Genomic DNA, 18,676 nt, shown 5'->3' with positions numbered 1-18,676 from the left:
TGCAGAAAAGTCTTATTTAAACAATGAGCCAATCTTTTTCTGCCATGCCGTCATATCTGATCGACATACAGTAAATACGATCTAAAAGAATATATGCCACAATTTTAGCAATTTTACTAATAACAGTAACTTTTTTTTTTGTGGAAATCTAATTTAGATTAAAACACTCATTTTATTTCAAACGCTTTCTTCAAAATTCGTAATGAAAATGTCCAACAACAAATAATTGGGCAGCTTTCACACAAAAACAAAATATTGCCAAATATTTTGGTCTAGTTTCTACTGCAAATATCTTATTATACTTTTTGCAATGTTTTCTCCATTTGGGAGAAATGGAGAAACATTTAATGTGCACACCTCCACTGGGCTCCATTTTAAGTCGCCCCAATGGGTTAAATGCAGCACCATCAGATTATTTCACTATAAAATTGGGAAAATGTATTTTTATGAGTAAAATAATCTGCCGTTGGAACTAGTACCTTCATTGTTATCAATATGAAGGAGTTATTGACTTAAAACAAACTAAAACAGTTACTTCACTAAAAAATTACTAGTAAGTTAGTTTTGTCGAGACAAACTGGACAAAAATACTTTGTAAGATTTTGTGCTTTGTTGAAAGAAACCATCCCAAGTCTTGTTTTGATATTTTAGAAAACGTTTGAACTAAAGATATTGTTATTCTAAATCTAAATTAAACTTCTACACAAGAATGTGGAGATATTAACTGTTTAGTCTGTTGTAAAATTGCTAAAATCATATATCTAGCTGAACAGTTAATTGAAATTTATTTTTTGTCTATTTTCGGGTGTAATCAGATATTTGCAGTAGAAACTAGATAGAAACTCTCCTTAGCACAATTTAAGTCACCCCAATAGATTAAATGTTGCAGTGGGAGATTATTTCACTTAAAAATGGGAAAATGTATTGTCATAAGTTAAACAATCTGCCTTTAGTCTCTTTTTAATCAATACTAAGGACTTACTGACTTAAAGAAAAGCTCCTATTTCTTGCTAAAAAGTTACTTAAAGTTAGTTTTCTCAAGACAAACTAGACCAAACGTCTTGGTAGGATTGTGTTTTTGCAGTGTACCAAAGTTTAAAGGTGAACCACCTGAAGCTGACTCCACCTTCAGTCCTCCAATCTGTAAAAGGAATCTGTTTCTCCCTCTCCTTCTTCCTCGCTTAAACTCCTCCAGCGGCAGAGATCCGATATCGCCCTCGTCTCCAGACACAGAAGGCCTTGTGTCCCGCCGAGCCTCGTCCTCCCACCATGTACTCTGCAGGCCTGGAGATCCTGGGGATGATCCTGGCGGTGGCGGGCTGGCTGGGGGTGATGGTGGCGTGCGGCCTGCCCATGTGGCGCGTGGCGGCCTTCATCGGCCAGAACATTGTCATCTCCCAGGTGATCTGGGAGGGCCTGTGGATGAACTGCTCGGTGCAGAGCACGGGCCAGATGCACTGCCGCGTCCACGAGTCCATGCTGGGGCTTCCCACGGACCTGCAGGCCGCCCGGGCCTTGGTCATCGTCTCCATGGTGATGAGCATCGTGGGAATCGGCTTGGCGGTGGCGGGCGCCAAGTGCACCAACTGCAGCCGGGACGTGAGCAGCAAGCCGCGACTTGTGGCGGCGGCCGGCGTGACGTTCGTGGCGGCCGGGCTGCTGATGCTGGTGGCCGTGTCGTGGACGGCCCACGCCATCGTGCTGGGCTTCTACGACCCCATGCTGGAGGAGACGGGGAAGCGGGAGTTCGGGAACGCTCTGTACTTCGGCTGGGCCGCGTCCTGCCTGCTCATCCTGGGGGGCGCTCTGCTCTGCTGCTCCTGTCCGTCTAAAGCAGCGGCAGCGCCAAGTGGCGCCGTCTCCGCAGCGCCCAGGGTGGATTACTCAGCCGTCAAAAGCACTTCGGTCAACGGATACCCCAGGAAGGACTATGTCTGAACGACTGATGTGACTGAAAATGTTTGTGGATAGAAAAACAAAAACAGAGAATCTTACCAAGTATTTTCCTCTAGTTTCTAATGCAAAACTGAACAAAACTAACTTACAAGGAACTTTTCTACAAAATAGGAGCTTAAACTTTGAAGATGAACTGTGATTTAAACCATTTTACAACTAAATTTATTCATAAAAATCTAATTTTGATTTAGGACAATCGTTTATCGTTTAGTCTAAAGTTTTCTAAAATATCAGATTCTTAATTAAAATGTTCAGAACAAGCAAAAATCGTGATGGTTTTACAGTTTTTTGCAACAACTGCAAAAAAATAAACATTTAAAATAAAATCTTACCAAGTAATTTTTCTCTGGTTTCTAGGAAAACATTTTAACACACATGAATTAAGACAAAACTAACTTACAAGTAACTTTACAGATAGATTTAGGAGCTTATTCTAAGTCAATAATTCCTTAATGTTAAAACACTTAATATTGGAAAAAATGTTTTGTTACAAATAAAATATCAACCAGTGGAGAACTTTTTCATCAATATTAAGGAATTATTTACGTAATAAAAGCTCCTCCATCTTGCTGAAAAGTTACTTATAAGTTAGTTTTGTCTTATTTCATATGTGCTAAAACTAAAAAAATAATTGGTAAGATTTTATGTTTTTACAGTGAAATAATGTCTTTTGTACTCAAAGATATTTTGCATGTAGATTTTGTTCCTATAAACTTTTTGTTTCTGGGATTGTAGCTTTTATTTAAGACTGAATTGTTATTAAAATGATTATTTACTTCAAAACGTTGGATCTTTCATGCAAATTACTTCAGTACACTGTAAAAACACAAAATCTTGCCAAATATTTTTGTCTAGTTTATATTTACACTTGGAATAAGACAGAACTAACTTACAGGTCACGTTTCAGCAAGATTTAGGAGCTTGTTTTAAGTCAATAAATCTTAAGAGAAAAACACAACATGGGGAAAAAATGTCTTGATATGAGTGAAATAATATCCCAGTGGAACTAATCAATACTTTTTAATCAATAATAAATTATTATTGACTTAAAATCTTGCTGAAAAGTTTCTTCAAAGTTAGTTTTGTCTTTCCAAGCCAGCTGAAACACAGAGTTCCTTTAAATCAAGGCTGTTCAGAGTTATCTTTGATTAGTAATAAGTAAATCATTGATCAATATGTTTGATGTGAATCTGATTGATGAGTTTTATATTTGACCAAATGTAATGTGTACTAACTGCTTCATAACTGATGACTGCATGATGTTTTTAGGATGTGAAGCACTTTGAACTGCCTTGTAACTGGAATGTGTGAAACAAATAAACTTGACTGTATTTAATTCAAAGTGAACTGAGATATTCCACTAGAACTAAACCAAAAATACTCGGTAAGATTTTTGTTTTTGTACATTTTTCATGTAGATTTTGTTCCTAAAGATGGAAAAATGTTCCTGTAAAATGTTTCAATTTGAGATTTTAGCTTTTCATTAAAACTAATTTGTTACAAAAATTAATAATTACTTAAAAACTTTGATCTTTCTTCAGTACACTGTAAAAACATAAAATCTTTCCAAGAATTTTTGTCTAGTTTCTATAGCAAATATCTTACAGTACAGTTGAAAGGAGACAAAATTACCTTACAATTAAAATTTCAGTAAGATATAGAGTTTGTTTTAGGTAAATAAATTCTTAATAATGATGAAAACGTTCTAGTTTCACTGGAAAATTACTCTGCTTATGATATGGAAGAAATGTTTTGTTACAAGTGAAATAATCTGCCAGTGGAACTAGAACTTTTCATCAATATCAAGGAAATATTTACTTAAACCAAGCTCCTATATCTTGCTAAAAAAGTTACTTGTTAGTTTTGTATTAATTCAAGTTTACTAAGATATTTTCACTAGAAACTAGACCAACAAACATGTTGTTGCAGAATGCCTTTCTTTACATTCTGTATGTAGATTCTGTTCCTAAAAATGGAAAACAAAGTTTTTAATTCTGTGATTTCAGCTTTTCTTTAACTCTAATTTGTTACTAAAATGAATACTTTCATGCTCCAAATTACTCCGTTATGCAGAACCTCGGACACATGCCAGGTCCGTCGGTCAGCAGAGTCTGACCAATAAGAGCGGTTCTGGTGCGAGCCAAAATGAGGAGTTTTATTTCAGGGTAAGTGCAGGTAAAGAACAATGGGGGGCTTGTTTCCGAGGAGCGCCTTATGCTCTCCGTCCATTGTGACCTGTCCTCCATCTGCAAGGCGAAACTGACTAAGAGATAAAGGTCTCCATCTGTTCGGAGGGGGGATGAAATTTGGACTGTAACTGAGTCCGAACTGAGACACAAAGGTTCTATTGATCAGTCGTTTGAAATGGTTTACCTCATCCTTCTCAAGGTGCCGTACAACAGAGACAAAAAGCATCCAGAACTTACAGAAACATGAACATAAAAATAAAGGAAAGTGCATCAAAAAATGCATATATGTTGAGATATTGAGATAAAACAGAAGCAAAAAGCTTCGTTTCAGATTGAATTTCACCATTTTGCTTCCTGGAAGTCACACAAAATGAAGCCAAAAATGCACTGCAAAAACACACAATATTACCAAGTACTTTTATCTAGTTTCTAGTGCAAATATCTTAGTGCACTGGAAATCAGACAAAACTAACTGACAAGTAACTTTTCAGTATGAAACATGAGCCTGTTTTAAGCGAATAATTCCTTAATATTGATGAGAAAGTTTGAGTTCCACTAGTAATATTCTACTATGCCGTTACCTAGCAACCCCAGCCCAGCCCGTTACCTAGCAACCCAGTTATAGTTCTACTGACAGATTATTTCCATAATAACATGAAAAACATTTCTTATGAGTGAAGTAACCTGCTAGTAGAAATAATACTTTTTTATATGAATATCAAGGAATCATTGAGTCAACCAAGCGCCTAAATCCTCCTGAAAAGTTACATCTAAGTTAGTTTTGCCTTATTTCCAGTGTACTCAGATATTTGCAGAAACTAGATTAAAAAAATACTTGGTAAGATTTTGTTTTTGCTGTGTGTTTATAGTGACTACAAAAACACACAGCAGTGAAAAGCTAGAGGTAATTTATTTAGCTCAGACTCATCTGAATGTGGTAGAAACCTCCATTCAGTGACCACAGATGATATTTAACTTTCCTGTGCAGACATACAGTATCTTCATGATAAAAATCAGTTAGAAGTTGTGCCAAACCCACAAAGTACGTACCTTACATTTAAGAGGAAGCTTATCTACAAAGTCAGCCGCAAAAACATTTATGTAAAGTAAAATATGAGTAGAACCCTGACACTTACTGAACGCATTTAGGAAAGTGAGGAATCCTCAAGTAGCAGTAATGAAGAATATCATGAGGATTTAAATGGAGATTTAAACAGATATTTTAACAGTAGCTCAAGCTTAGCTGCAGAGCTACAGTCCCTTTGCTCCTGAGGTTACCAGGACCTGGAAAAATCTTCATTTTGATTGTTTTTTTTTTATCTGGCTTTAATTCACTATGACAAAGGACACTTTACAAAATCTTTGATTATATACGGATTTTGTGGGGTGGCACATAATGCAGTGTGATTGCAAACAGAAGCTTAGTAATACAGCTATCTTGCTGCTACCTCTCTGACATAAAGGCTATTTGGTTAAAAATTACGATTCACCATTTATTTTAGTAGTTTTACCAATTTCTGCTCAGTTTGATGCACATTATACTTTCTTAGTGCACAGTTCTATGCATTAAATAAGCAAAAGAAAACTCACTAATTAGCACATCGGTTATATAATCTTTTCCAAAGTATTCATTCAAGTTCTCTCATCAGCTTATTAAAACAGGGCAATTGTTAGTAACGAATTAAAAATAGTACATAATTTAATCAGCATTTTAAAATATATATATTAAACATCTGCTTACATAAGCAAATCTGCATAAGCCTATTAATCCCCCTCCGCATTTGTCATCCCAACAACAGTTGCATTCAGCTAATTCGGAATTAGCTCGGTGCTAATTTAGCTTATTTGAAATTAGCTAAATCCAACTCAACTTAGTTATTGGTTATTATAATCAGCGAACAATACAAAACTTTAAAATGTTACTCACTTAGTTTGCTGTACAGAAATACAGCTTCGTGGTTAGCATACATGGCGGATTCCCGAACTTTCCGATGCCACGGACCCCGAACAGCATTAGCTTCTGGCCAATACTACAAAACAGCTGAAGAAACGTCGACTTTTAGAATGATATTGTCTCACTTTTATTCAGTATTTGGTAATTATTAGTCGTTTAGCATAAATGTCGTCTCTTGCCTTCTGATTGTGTAGCCTTCCATAGCAGGGCTTCTGACGGTTCCTTTTCGTTTCGCGCTAGCTGTGCTAGCTTGAGGAGCTATTTGACAGCCAATCAAAAAGAAGAGCACAGCAAATAACATTTAAAGAAGTTTTAATAATCTAAGTCATGATTTTTAATAATGATTAAAAAAGATTAGGTCTTTGCAGGCTCTGTGGGTTGAGTAGTCATCTTGTGATCAGAAGGTTGTAGGTACGATTCCAGTTTCCTCCTGCCCCATGTCGATGTGCCTCTGGGCAAGGCACTTAACCCCCAATTGCTTACTGATCTGGGCATCGGTGTAGAAATGTGTGTGTGTTTGTGAGTGCGAATAGTGTAAAGCGCTTTGAGAAGTCAAAATGATTGGAAAACTGCTATATAAGTTCAGTCCAATTAACATTTTAATTAAGAAATGTGTTAGTTTCAGTATTTTTATTTTTGCATTTTTTCCCATCTCCCTTTCAGTTTTCTACATTATATTTCTGCCCTGTACTGCCTCTCTCTTAACATTTTGGACTTTTGGTTCTGTTATTTCCTTGCATTGACTTTTTATTTACTACAAAAACACAAAATCTAGTATTACCAAGTATGTTAGGTCTAGTTTCTAGTGCAAATATCTCAGTACACTTTAAATAAGACAAAACTAACTTAAAAATTAACTTTTCAGAACGATATAGGAGATTGTTTTAAGTAAATATTTCCTTAATATTAATTTTAAAAGTACTATTTCCATTGGCAGATTACTTAATTCAGAACAAGTAAGTTTTCCCTTGTTATAAGTGAAATAATCTACATGTGAAGCTAAAGCTTTTTTTAAATCTATATTAAAGAACTGTTGACTTAAAACAAGCTTCCATCTTGCTGAAAAGTTAATTGTAGGCTAGTTTTGTGTTATTTTAAGTGTACTGAGAAACTAGACCAAAAATACTTTGTAATATTTTATGTTTTATGTTATTTCTCATTTGAATTTTGGATTTGTTCTTTTGCATTTCCTCCCTGTTTAGTTTATTTCTTCTGTTAGTTGAAGTTGTTCCTTCTTGTTGAGTATTGGATGCGTTTGTTAGATTCAGTATTTATGTCCGTTATCTTTTTTCTGTTTCATTCGTTTACTCCCCTTCAGCTGCTCGTCATTTCTTTATCAGTCTCACTCACTTCCTTCCTTTTGACTGAAACTTATTTTTGAAACTAGCAGACTCAAAAGTTTCACTTGCGTAGGGGAAAGTGATAAGACCATCCCCCACCTATGTGCACACAGAGTTTCATCAGCCTCCACCACACCGGCTCATTCTCTATTTGCCATTCTTGTCCTTGGAATCCTCCAGACCCACGTCGGTGTGGAGTTACAGGACTTGTATTTATTTAGCTTTTTGTCATTTTGCAGGTTTCGAATGTGTCACCGGTGTAGTTTATTCACAGAATGTTTACCATACTTTTGTCTTGTATAGTTTTTAGTTATTTTATATTTTATGTTGTTTTTCATTGTGATTTGATTGCTTGTCATTGTTAGTTGCTTATTGCAATTTTGTTCTTTGCTGCTGTGACATGAATTTCCCCATGGTGGGATTAATACAGCGTGTCCATATGTCTGGGCCTCTACTGCTTCTAAAAAAATACCCAGATGTTTTTGGCAATAAGTTCATGTTTTTTGGTGTTTGAAAAACCTTCTGAAAGTAATGTGAAAAATCAGCAGGCACTGCCTGTTACCTAGCAACCCCAGCAGCCCAGTTCATTGCCTAGCAACCAAAGCAGAGCTCTAGCACATTTGGTTAACTGGTTTTACTGCTGTACGCTGCAAAACAAAATCTTGCCACGTATTTTTGTCTAGCTTTTAGTGCAAACATCTTAATACACTTGAAATAAGAAAAGTAATTACAAATAAGCATGAAGCAAGATACAGGAGCTTGTTTTAAGTCAATAATTCCTTAATACTAATGAAAAAGTATTACTTCTATGGGCAGATTCTTTCACTTAACATTTGAAAAATACATGAAATTAGTATTTTTTATTATTACAGCATTGTTGAATTAAAACAGGCTCCTGTATTTTTTCTGAAAGCTACTTGTAAGTAGTTTTGTCTTTGTTCAAGTGCACTAAAATATTTGCACAAAAATAGACCAAAAACACTTGGTAAGATTTTGTGTTTTTGGAGTGTATGACCTGTACAATGGCTGTTGGAAAAGACAAGTGTTTTGTTGTTGACTTACAATCCAGAAACCACTTGCTGCATTCTTATTGGTTGTGCAGGAGGCTTCACCAATGCTTTTCAAAGATATGGTTGTATAATTACGGATCTGTTTCCAGCTATTTTCACATGCAAGTGTAAACATTGAGTTGGGGGCGTGGCCAGGAGCAATATATTCTAAATTAAAGTGACAGAGGCCCTAAAACAGCTCAAAGTAGTCTGAACTGAGCAGACTATAATCACATCATCTCAGAATGAGATAATGAGAATGTTTTGTTTTGCTCAAAGACCTAACCTGACCTGTTCTAGGAAGCATAATACGTCACTTAAGATGATTGAATGTGTTTCTCAGCAGCAGCAGTGGCTGATAGTTTGCTGCCTCACTTTCATTCATTCATTCTCCGTAGGTTTGAACCACTCTACACCCGTTTACGCCCCTCACCCAAGCAGGTGGGGGAGCTACCAGCGCTGTGGGAGTTGAATGATTAAACTGGAGCTGTTTACATTCCAAACCAAGCTTTCCACTGTTCATACGAGAGAGAATTTGAATTCTCCAATAATCGAGAGGTTCCGCCTTTGATTCCTCCCTCAAAACAACCTGCTGCTTATTTGGACGTTCCACCTGCTGGACGCTCACTAGATCCGTCAGTGAGTGCTGATCGTGGAGGGGATTTCTTCAGACATGCCATCAGCGGGATTTGAGATATTAGGAGTGACTCTGGCTCTGCTGGGCTGGATCTCCGCCATCGTTTCCTGCGCTTTGCCCATGTGGAGAGTGTCGGCGTTCATCGGGGTGAACATCGTGACGGCGCTGACCATCTGGGAGGGCATCTGGATGAGCTGCGTGGTCCAGAGCACCGGCCAGATGCAGTGCAAGGTCTACGACTCCATGCTGGCTCTGAGTGCCGACCTTCAGGCCGCCCGCGCCCTCACTGTCATCTCCGTTGTGTTGGGGGTTCTGGGACTCCTGATGTCCGTCATGGGGGCAAAGTGCACCAACTGCGTGGACGAAGAGGCGGCTAAAGCGCGGGTGATGATTGTCTCCGGAGGGGCTTTCGTTCTGGCCTCCCTCACCCAGATAATCCCCGTGTCCTGGTCCGCTCACACCATCATAACGGAGTTCTACAGTCCGGCCGTACCAGAGGCCCAGAAGAGGGAGATCGGTGCTGCGCTGTATCTGGGTTGGGCCGCCGCTGCCTTCCTGCTCATCGGAGGCGGCATCCTGTCCTCCAGCTGCCCTCGGGGGCCGGAGAAAAGGTACAGAACGCCGTACTCCCAAACCAGATCGGTGGTACCGAACGGCTATGACAGGAGAGACTACGTCTGAAGCGACATCTGCTCCGCTCTCACGCACCGACCAACGTGTACCAACTCATTAAAGACTCCGGAAACAGAACTGAAAAGGACAAAAACGTCTAAAAACTAAAAATACTATTTTTGACAAAAGTATTTTTGACTAGTTTCTTGTGCAAGAAACTAGTCAACTAGATATAGAAACTAGATATATATTTATATATATAAATATATAGATATATATATTATATTATATATAGAAATTGATATATTTCTAGATGTATATCTAGAAATATATCAAGTATTTCTAGATATATTTCAAGTATATCTAAAAATACTTTAAATAAGATGAAACTACTTTACAAGTAACTTTTCACCAAGATATAAGAGTTTGGTTTTAGTAAATAATTCCTTAATATTGGTTTTAAAAAGGTCTAATTCCAGTGGCAGATTATTTCAATTACAACATGTGAATATAAGTGAAATAATCTGCCAATGGAAGCAGAGCTTTTCATCAAGATTAAGGAATTATTGACTTAAATTAAAGCTATTTCTTGCTGAAAAATTTCTTTGTTACTTTTGCCTTATTTCAAGTGTACTAGGAATTTCCACTAGAAATTAAGCCAAAAATACTTGTACTAGGTCAAGTAGTTTTTACCACTAAAGTTATTTTTATTTGCTAAGAAAACCCATAAAAATGAAATTTTCTCTCTATTCAGTCAAAATCCTGCATCATAGTTTTCTTTCTTCCTTTTTCTGTTATATTGGAAGCACTGAGTAAATATTGTAAGTTGCATATGGTAGAATTAGTGATTTCATTAAAGTTTCTTTTAAAGTAGTTTAGAATGTTTGTTAATGTTTTGCATCCAAAAGAAAACAAAAATAGTCATTTTTAATGAGCTCATCTGGGATGTCTGCATTTTAAAAGGTTGTTGGCTTATAAAGTGCTGTTGGAGAATAATCCTAAAGATTTATAATGTTTTTTGCAAGGATTTGATTGATGTTTTTAATTTGATTTGTATTTCAGGCAAACAAAAGTCACAGAAATATTTTACATGTTCCACTTATTGCCTTTTATATGTAAAACATTTTACATTTTTGAGCCCGAATCAATCCTTTATGGTGGCTCTACTTACTTTACATTTAAAATCGATTGTAGAAATGTGTAATTTTACTTACCACAATTCTAAACAATAAAGAATTTTGAGCAAATACTTGTTGCGTAAATGTATTAATGATCCAGTTTGATCAGGAGGAGATGCTGATTGGAAAACCACCAAACCAACCAAGCTTGTCATAAGATTGGCAAAAACAAGTAATTCTTGTGGCTCAACGTTAAGAGCTAAAAACTGACTGAACAGTTTAAAAAGTGGCAACAGCGACCATTTAAATATACAAGTTACATCTTAATGTACTAAAGATGTAAGATACTCGGAAATTCAAACTGTTTGACAAAACCTTTAAAAACAACATTATTCTAGAGCTAAATAATTTAAATGACAGGTTTTAGTTTTCTCAAGTTGTCCTCTGGAATTGTAATTTTATGTTTAATCATTTAAATTGCAAGCTGAAATGTTGGCAGCTTTGCAGCAAAAAGGCCTGCACTGTAAAATCTCATAATCTTACCAAGTAATTTAGGTTTAAAACTTTAAAACATCTTAGAACATTTGAAATAAGACAAAACTAACTTACAAGTAACTTTTGAGCAAAATATAGGAGCTTGTTTTTAGTCAATCATTTCTTAGTAATGGTGAAAAAAAATCTTAGTTTCATTGGCAGATTATTTCATTTATAACAGGAAAAAAATTCTTTTTTTATAAGTAAAATAATCTACCAGTGGAACTACTTTTCCCAGAGTTAAAAAGCAAAGGAAAATAACTTTTTAAAAGCATTAGTTTGATGCTGCTGCTTAGGAAAGGTAAAAGAAGTGATTTTCTTCCTGCAAGCCCAGACCTAAAGTGTGGCATGTCCACCTTTCTTATCCATGAGTTGACTTTGTGATAACTGGCAGTGTAGCCAGCTCTCCACAGGAGGCAGCCATCTTGTTTGGTTTCAGTCAGCAGAGTGAGGCTGAGGAATGGCGGCATTCCTCTGGAAACTGTCCAGACTCCTAAAAAACCCAGTGACATTCTGGAGGCAGACAGACTCATAAAAATCCCCCCAAAACTTTCACTTCTGGTGTTTTCTTAACTAAAGTGAATTATAAAACTATTCAGTTTTCAATATTAAAACTGTAAACTTTCACATATTTGTTTTTACGGTTTTATGTAATAGACTTCATTAAAATGGAAAGATTGAAACCTTAAATAGCAACACCAAAGAACAATTTGTAAGTCTTGTCCTAGTTTCCCAATTCTGACTCATGTCATGTCTTGACTTTGATTAGACCATTCTAACCGATGAATAATTACACTGGATCCCTGAATCCCACTAAACTTACAAGTAACTTTTCAGCAAGATATATGATGTTTCTACTTCAGCAATTCCTTAATATAGCTTAAAAAAGTACTAGATCCTCTGGAAAATTATTGCACTCTTAGCAATTCTTTTCCCCATTTTCCTTGAAGTAAACAAATCTGCCAGAGATTTTTCATTAATATTAAGAAATTACTAACTTAAAACAAGTTCCTTTATTGTGCTGAAAAGTCACTTGCAAGTTAGATTTGTTTTATTTCAAGTGTACTAAAGTACTAAAACCAGACCAACAATATAAGACTTTGTGTTTTTGCAGTGTACCAAAGTAATTTGTAGCAAGAAAGATGAAAAGTTTGAAGTAAGCAACAACTTTAGTAACAAATTAGAAACTGAGATCTCAGACCTGAACACTTTATAGGGACCTTTATTGATTTCTGTGAACAAAATCTACATGCAAAATGTCTTTGGGTACAAAAAGACATGTTTCACTGCAAAAATACAAAATTTCACCAAGAATTTTTGGTTTAGTTTCTAGTACAAATGTCTTAGTACACTTGAAATAGGACAAACCTAACTTGCCAGTAAGTTTTCAGCAAGATATAGTAGCTTGTTTTAAGTAAATAAATCCTTAATATTGATTTTTTTTTTTTTTTTAAAGTTCTAGTTCCACCAATAGAAAGTTCCACTGCGCGTTACTTAGCAACCCCAGCCAAGCCCAGGCCGTTACCTAGCAACTCAGTTCTAGTTCCACAGGCAGATTATTTCACTTATAACATTGGAAAAATGTTTTGTTATAAGTACTTTTTTTAAAAATCGTTTTTGAATTTGAATTATTATTGCTGTTGCTGACAGGTTCCTTATTTCACTTGTGGTACAATATTTCTACCAACTGACCAAAAATACTTGGTGAGACCAAAAAACATTTTGGTTTTTCAAAAATGTTACTTACCAAAAGACATTTTCAAAAACATTTTTGGTCTGGTTTCTAGTACAAATATCTAACTTACCAATATGTTTTCAGCATGATATAGGAGCTTGTTCTAAATCAATAATTCCTTAATATTGATAAAAAGTTGTAGTTCCACTGGCAGATTATTTCACTGATAAGTAAAAGAATCTGCCAGTGGAATTACAACTTTTTCATCAGTATTAAGTAGTTATTGGCTTTAAAAAAACTCCTGTTTTGCTGAAAAGTCACTTCTAAATCAGTTATGTTTTATTTTAAGTGTATGAAGATATTTTCACTAAAACTAGGCCAAAAACTACTGGTGAGACGTTGTGTTTTTGCAGTGTACGGCCTTTCGGCTGTAAAGAGCCTCTTTGTGGCCAGGCCCTTTGTGGTCGCCCTGTAAGCCGATAGAGAATCCTGAGAGTCCCCAGGTCCTTCCTCTCCTCCTAGTGATGTCACCTCCATCCCAGACTCCTCCCCTGCTCCAACCCACTGGTATAAAACGGATGCTTTACCAGTCCAGGTAGCAGATCATCACACACTCACTAACACTAACTGGGCGACCTCAGCAGCCAGTATGTCTATAGGACTGGAGCTGATTGGCATCTCCCTGTGCATCCTGGGATGGATCATCGCCATCGTGGCGTGCGCCCTGCCCATGTGGCGGGTGACGGCGTTCATCGGTAGCAACATCGTGACGGCGCAGATCATCTGGGAGGGCCTGTGGATGAGCTGCGTGGTGCAGAGCACCGGCCAGATGCAGTGTAAGGTGTACGACTCCATGTTGGCGCTGTCGCCGGACCTCCAGGCGGCCCGCGCCCTCACCGTCATCTCCATCCTGCTGGCCATCCTGGCCGTGCTGGTGGCCATCGCCGGGGCAAAGTGCACCAACTGCATCGAGGACGAGGCCTCCAAGGCCAAGGTGATCATCTTATCCGGGGTGCTATTCATCGTTTCTGGCGCCATGCAGCTCATCCCCGTTTCCTGGTCGGCCCACACCATCATCAGGGACTTCTACAACCCGCTGCTGACCGATGCCCAGCGGCGGGAGCTGGGGGCGGCGCTGTACGTCGGCTGGGGCGCCGCCGCGCTCCTGGTTCTCGGAGGAGGACTTCTTTGCTGCTCCTGTCCGCCTCGGGAGACGAGGTACAACAGCTCCAGGATGGCGTACTCAGCCCGGTCCGCGGGCGGCCCGGTTTTAGAGAGAAAGGACTACGTATGAGTCGAAGTCAAACACGACCGGATCCCACAGGAACACCAAGTCTGGAGGGGAGGGGACTTGAAGAAAACAAGAGTTTCACTGCAAAAACAAAACTTTACCAAGAGTTTTTGTCGAGTTTTTTTCTGCAAATATTCTGGTCCTCCTGAAAAAAGGACAAAACTACCATGTAACTTTCAGGAGCTTGTTTTAAGTCAATAAGGCTTAAATATTGATTAAAAAATGTACTAGCTCCACTTTACAGTAAGACATTTGGGGGGAAAAATCTGCCAGTAGAACTACACTGCAAAAACTCAAAATCTTACCAAGTATTTTTTGTCTAGTTTCTAGTGCAAATATCTCAGTACACTTAAAATAGGACAAAACTAACTCAAATAATTTTTCTGCAAGATAGAGGAGCTTGTTTTAAGTCAATAACTTCTTAACACAGATGAAAAAAAGTACTAGTTCCTCTGGCAGATTATTTAATTTAAAACACGGTGGAAAATATCTTGTTATAAGTGAAATAATTTGACAATATTAATAAAATATTGATTCAGAATAAGCTCCTATATCTTCCTAATAAGTTACTAGTAAGTTAGTTTTGTCTTATTTCAAGTGTGCTCATTTATTTGCACTAAACACTAGAGCAAAAATGTTTTTGGAGTGAAAAACACAAATGTTCACCAACTTTTTTGGTCTAATTTTTTGTGAAAATATCTTATTACTCTTTAAGTGAGATACAACTAACATTTTAGGAGCTTGTTTTAAGTCATTAATTCTTGAATATTGATTTTAAAAAGTACTAGCTCCACTAGTATCAGAAAAACATTCTTCTATACGTACAAAGTATGAAAAAATTAATTCAATTATTTCTTCAAAATAGTATTAAATCTAAGCAGATTGCATCAAGTCATTGATTTGCAGCACTTAATTTATCAATATTAAGGAATTAATTACTTAAAACCAGCTCCTACAGCTTACTGAAAAGTTACTTGAAAGTTAGTTTTGTCTTCCTTTAAGTGTAATGAGATTTTTGCTAAAAGCTGGAAAAGAAATACTTGGTGGAATTTAGTTTTTTTATAGTGTTGAAACTGTTTATTCAAATGTCTTTGTGCACTGTCAATTTAAAAGTCTTTCACTGTAAAAATCAGTTCCTTTTATAAGATTGTAGCTTTTTAATGTTTGCAACTGAAAACTGATCTCTGATTTTTAGCATCAAAACCCACTTTAAATTAAAAAAAAATGGATGGATATCCAGTAAAGGGACTTCCAGAGTTGTAAATACTAGCAGTAGAAACATAAACACAGATAATAACTGTATTCAACACAACTGCTAGTTTGTTGTGGTGAAGAGAGATTATGGTGTTTCGAGACATTACGTATTAATTTACAGTGAATCACCTTGACGTCTTAGACACTCACTCCTGTGATGTTTATGTTGTTGTTTTGTTTTTTAAATAAAAGTGTCACTAGCTGCTTATTTGTCTGGTTTTGTGTTAAAAATCGAAGCTTTCTGCAGCGAGTCCAGATGAGAAAATGACTTTGGCTTTTATCAGAAATGATGGAGCATGTGCCGAGGCTGCGTAGGACAAAACCTCGACATTCAATCCCCGAGGATTGCGTTACGTCAAGGTGGCAACGTGGCTGTTAGCGATTAGCCACAAGATCGGTTTTACGGGCAGGGGCGAGGAGGAGCACAAAGGGAGCCGAGTCGAGTTACTCAAACTTTTCATACTGAAACTTCAGTTTTCAGATGTGGACACATTTTAAAAATGTTACTGAATGGTTTCAGAGGCAGAGAAATGAAAAATTGATGAGCATTTCACAGTAAACATGGGAGAGGTGCTTAATTCCATATCAGGTTACTCATATCGGTGTCACCGCCACCAGAGGGGAGGTTACAGTAACTACAGATTTGGAGACATTTTACTGTAACAAACTGCACAGCAGGGGGGAGGGAGGCTATTGTTCACAATCTGAATTAGCAATAATGGTGCAAATTCTGTTTATCACTAATCATAATGAAAGCTTAAATCTAATAAAAGTTTAAATATTGTAGCACACATGAAATAAGGAACTTTTCAGCAACATGGGGGCTTTTTTAACTCAATAATTTCTTAATATTGATTAAATTCAAATTCAAAAATACTTACTACTAAAACAATATTTAAAAAGCACTAGTTACACTGGCAGGTCATTTCACTACAAGTGGAATAATCTGCCAGGGGAACTAGAACTGAGTTGCTAGGTAACGGCCTGGGCTTGGCTGGGGTTGCTAAGTAACGGCGGAGTGGAATATTCTACTAGTGGAATTAGTACTTTTTGACCAATATTAAGGAATTATTTACTTAAAATAATCTCCTATATGTTGCTGGAAAGTTAGTTTTGATTTCTACTGTGCTACAATATTTCCACGTTAAACTAGATCAAAACTTCTCGGTAAGATTTTGTGTTTTTGCTGCAGTCAGTTACTTTCCTCTCCTACTGACCTGCTAAAGACCTTCAGGCATGTTTGGTCATCGCTAAACTAATCACTGGATCTCTGATTTGCACGTTTAATCCAGGAGACAACTTATTTTCTTCATGTGAATAATTTCCAACGAGACCGGCAGGTTCAGGTCGTTTTGAACCAAACACAAAGGAAAGTTGGTGAATGCTGACCAAAACCCCCGAGGCTCCGATGAAACACTATCTCATCACATACCTGGACGGCTGCAGGGAAAGAGAAGAAAGGAGGTTCTGTGAGCGTGTCTTGTCGTGCTCCGTTGGTTCTGGCCAAACTCTGCTCACGTGACTGATACTGGGGAATGTGAAGGGCAGGGAGGCGGCCTGGACCCTGAAGGTAGACGAGGAAAACTCAGCCCCCACCTGCGATTATCACAGACTCACTGTGTCCACTCAGTGGGAACAGAAACTCACCTGACATCCTTCTGGTAGAGTTAAGTTTTTAACCATTTGTTTTCAGAGGAGGGTAGAGTGGCCAGAGTAGAACTACTTTAACAACTTTTTACTCAAGAAAAAGTAAAAAGTACAGAGTAGCAAAAGTATCCTAATAGTACACTTTTCCCAAAACGTTATTCAAGTAAATGTAACTAGTTACTAACCGACTCTGCTTTGTTGCTGCAAAGGTTTTATTTTAGAAGGGCAAAAATTACCTGACTATCCTAAAAGAGATGCAAAACCTGCGGGTCCAGAGGTACCTAAGAACTTCGGTCAAAAATGCTAAAGATTTGGGCAACGCTTTTTAAATGTAAATGTAACAACAAAAAAGCTAGCATTAGCAGCTATTGTTAGCTGTCTGCATACATGCAATGTTAAGAATGGAGCTAATATGAGATATTTTTTGTGTTTTGGTTGTAAAATATGAGCTTTGTTCTACAAAATTTCAACAATCCATTGAAGAAAACGTTTACTAACATGTATGTTAGCCTGCTAAAAATTTACCTCTTGTTTTACCATCAGCTTAGTGGAGCAATCGCCAACCATTTGGCCGTAACGTTACGTAATGAGCTAGTTCGATGCTATGAAGTTTACCGGAAATTGCTTGCGATGTAAACAACCATCCTCCACTGCAAAGAGAGAAGTAGCGAGCCGAACAAGATGGCTGCTGATGTTAATTTCATACTTGGAAGCGTTGACTACACGGACTGAAGGCGAATTTGTTCACCTCCTCTGACGCCATTGCTAAAGCTACAGGTAGCGCAGAATATCGACGTCATCGTTCACGTCTCTCCTTCTGATCGCTGATTGGCCTGGTTGAAATTGTGCCGGAGAAATCAAAGTTAATGGGAGATTAAAATCGAGCGGAATTGTAAATCAGTAGCCAGATTACAGATACATAAAAGGTTTATATTTTTTGTAATATATTTTAAAACCTCAAAACGAAAATAACATTTTTGTTCATCAATTGTCCATTTACACTTGCCTAGCGCCCAGTGCAGGTCACCATTACTGGGTTAGATCTGATCTGGACAGACATTAAGGAAAAAAGACAAGAAATTGGTCAATGTGTTTATTAAAATCCATTGGCTGGTCCACCTGCCAATCAAAATGAAGAACAATCAATTAAGGATTCACTTTCTAAATGTTTGTAAAAAAACATATTTGGTATTTTCTCTTTAACTTTTATCACAGAAGCAAATTGCAGCACACTCGGCAACAAGCTCCGCCCGTCTGTTTATGCTACAAGTATTCTTCAAAAATATAAATTAAATGATAAATTGTTAGCATTTACTCATATATAATGTATGGTAATATTATAATATTTAGCTGTTAGATCGGGTCTTTGTAACAGTTGCGTCAGGTCCAATCTCTCAGTGATGAACCCATTTGGACGCAG

At 37.3% G+C, this 18,676-nt stretch overlaps 3 protein-coding genes across 3 annotated transcripts; all 3 read left to right on the top strand.

Moving 5' to 3' along the window:
• Positions 1–314: 314 nt before the first annotated feature.
• LOC116707583 (claudin-4) lies at positions 315–2,464 on the top strand. Its single transcript, XM_032544992.1, has one exon. The coding sequence runs from the start codon at positions 1,270–1,272 to the stop codon at positions 1,936–1,938; it is 669 nt and encodes a 222-aa protein (XP_032400883.1). The 5' UTR covers positions 315–1,269; the 3' UTR covers positions 1,939–2,464.
• A 6,474-nt stretch (positions 2,465–8,938) lies between these two features.
• LOC116707588 (claudin-4-like) lies at positions 8,939–9,942 on the top strand. The gene has a single exon (XM_032544999.1). The coding sequence runs from the start codon at positions 9,162–9,164 to the stop codon at positions 9,804–9,806; it is 645 nt and encodes a 214-aa protein (XP_032400890.1). The 5' UTR covers positions 8,939–9,161; the 3' UTR covers positions 9,807–9,942.
• A 3,521-nt stretch (positions 9,943–13,463) lies between these two features.
• On the top strand, positions 13,464–14,707 carry LOC116707587 (claudin-3-like). The gene has a single exon (XM_032544998.1). It carries the CDS (start codon positions 13,714–13,716, stop codon positions 14,356–14,358), a length of 645 nt encoding a protein of 214 aa, XP_032400889.1. The 5' UTR covers positions 13,464–13,713; the 3' UTR covers positions 14,359–14,707.
• Positions 14,708–18,676: the final 3,969 nt, after the last annotated feature.

The sequence above is a fragment of the Xiphophorus hellerii genome, chromosome 18 (genome assembly GCF_003331165.1).
Source record: "Xiphophorus hellerii strain 12219 chromosome 18, Xiphophorus_hellerii-4.1, whole genome shotgun sequence".
Lineage (NCBI taxonomy): Eukaryota > Metazoa > Chordata > Actinopteri > Cyprinodontiformes > Poeciliidae > Xiphophorus > Xiphophorus hellerii.
This window is presented reverse-complemented; position numbering and strand designations above follow the sequence as displayed.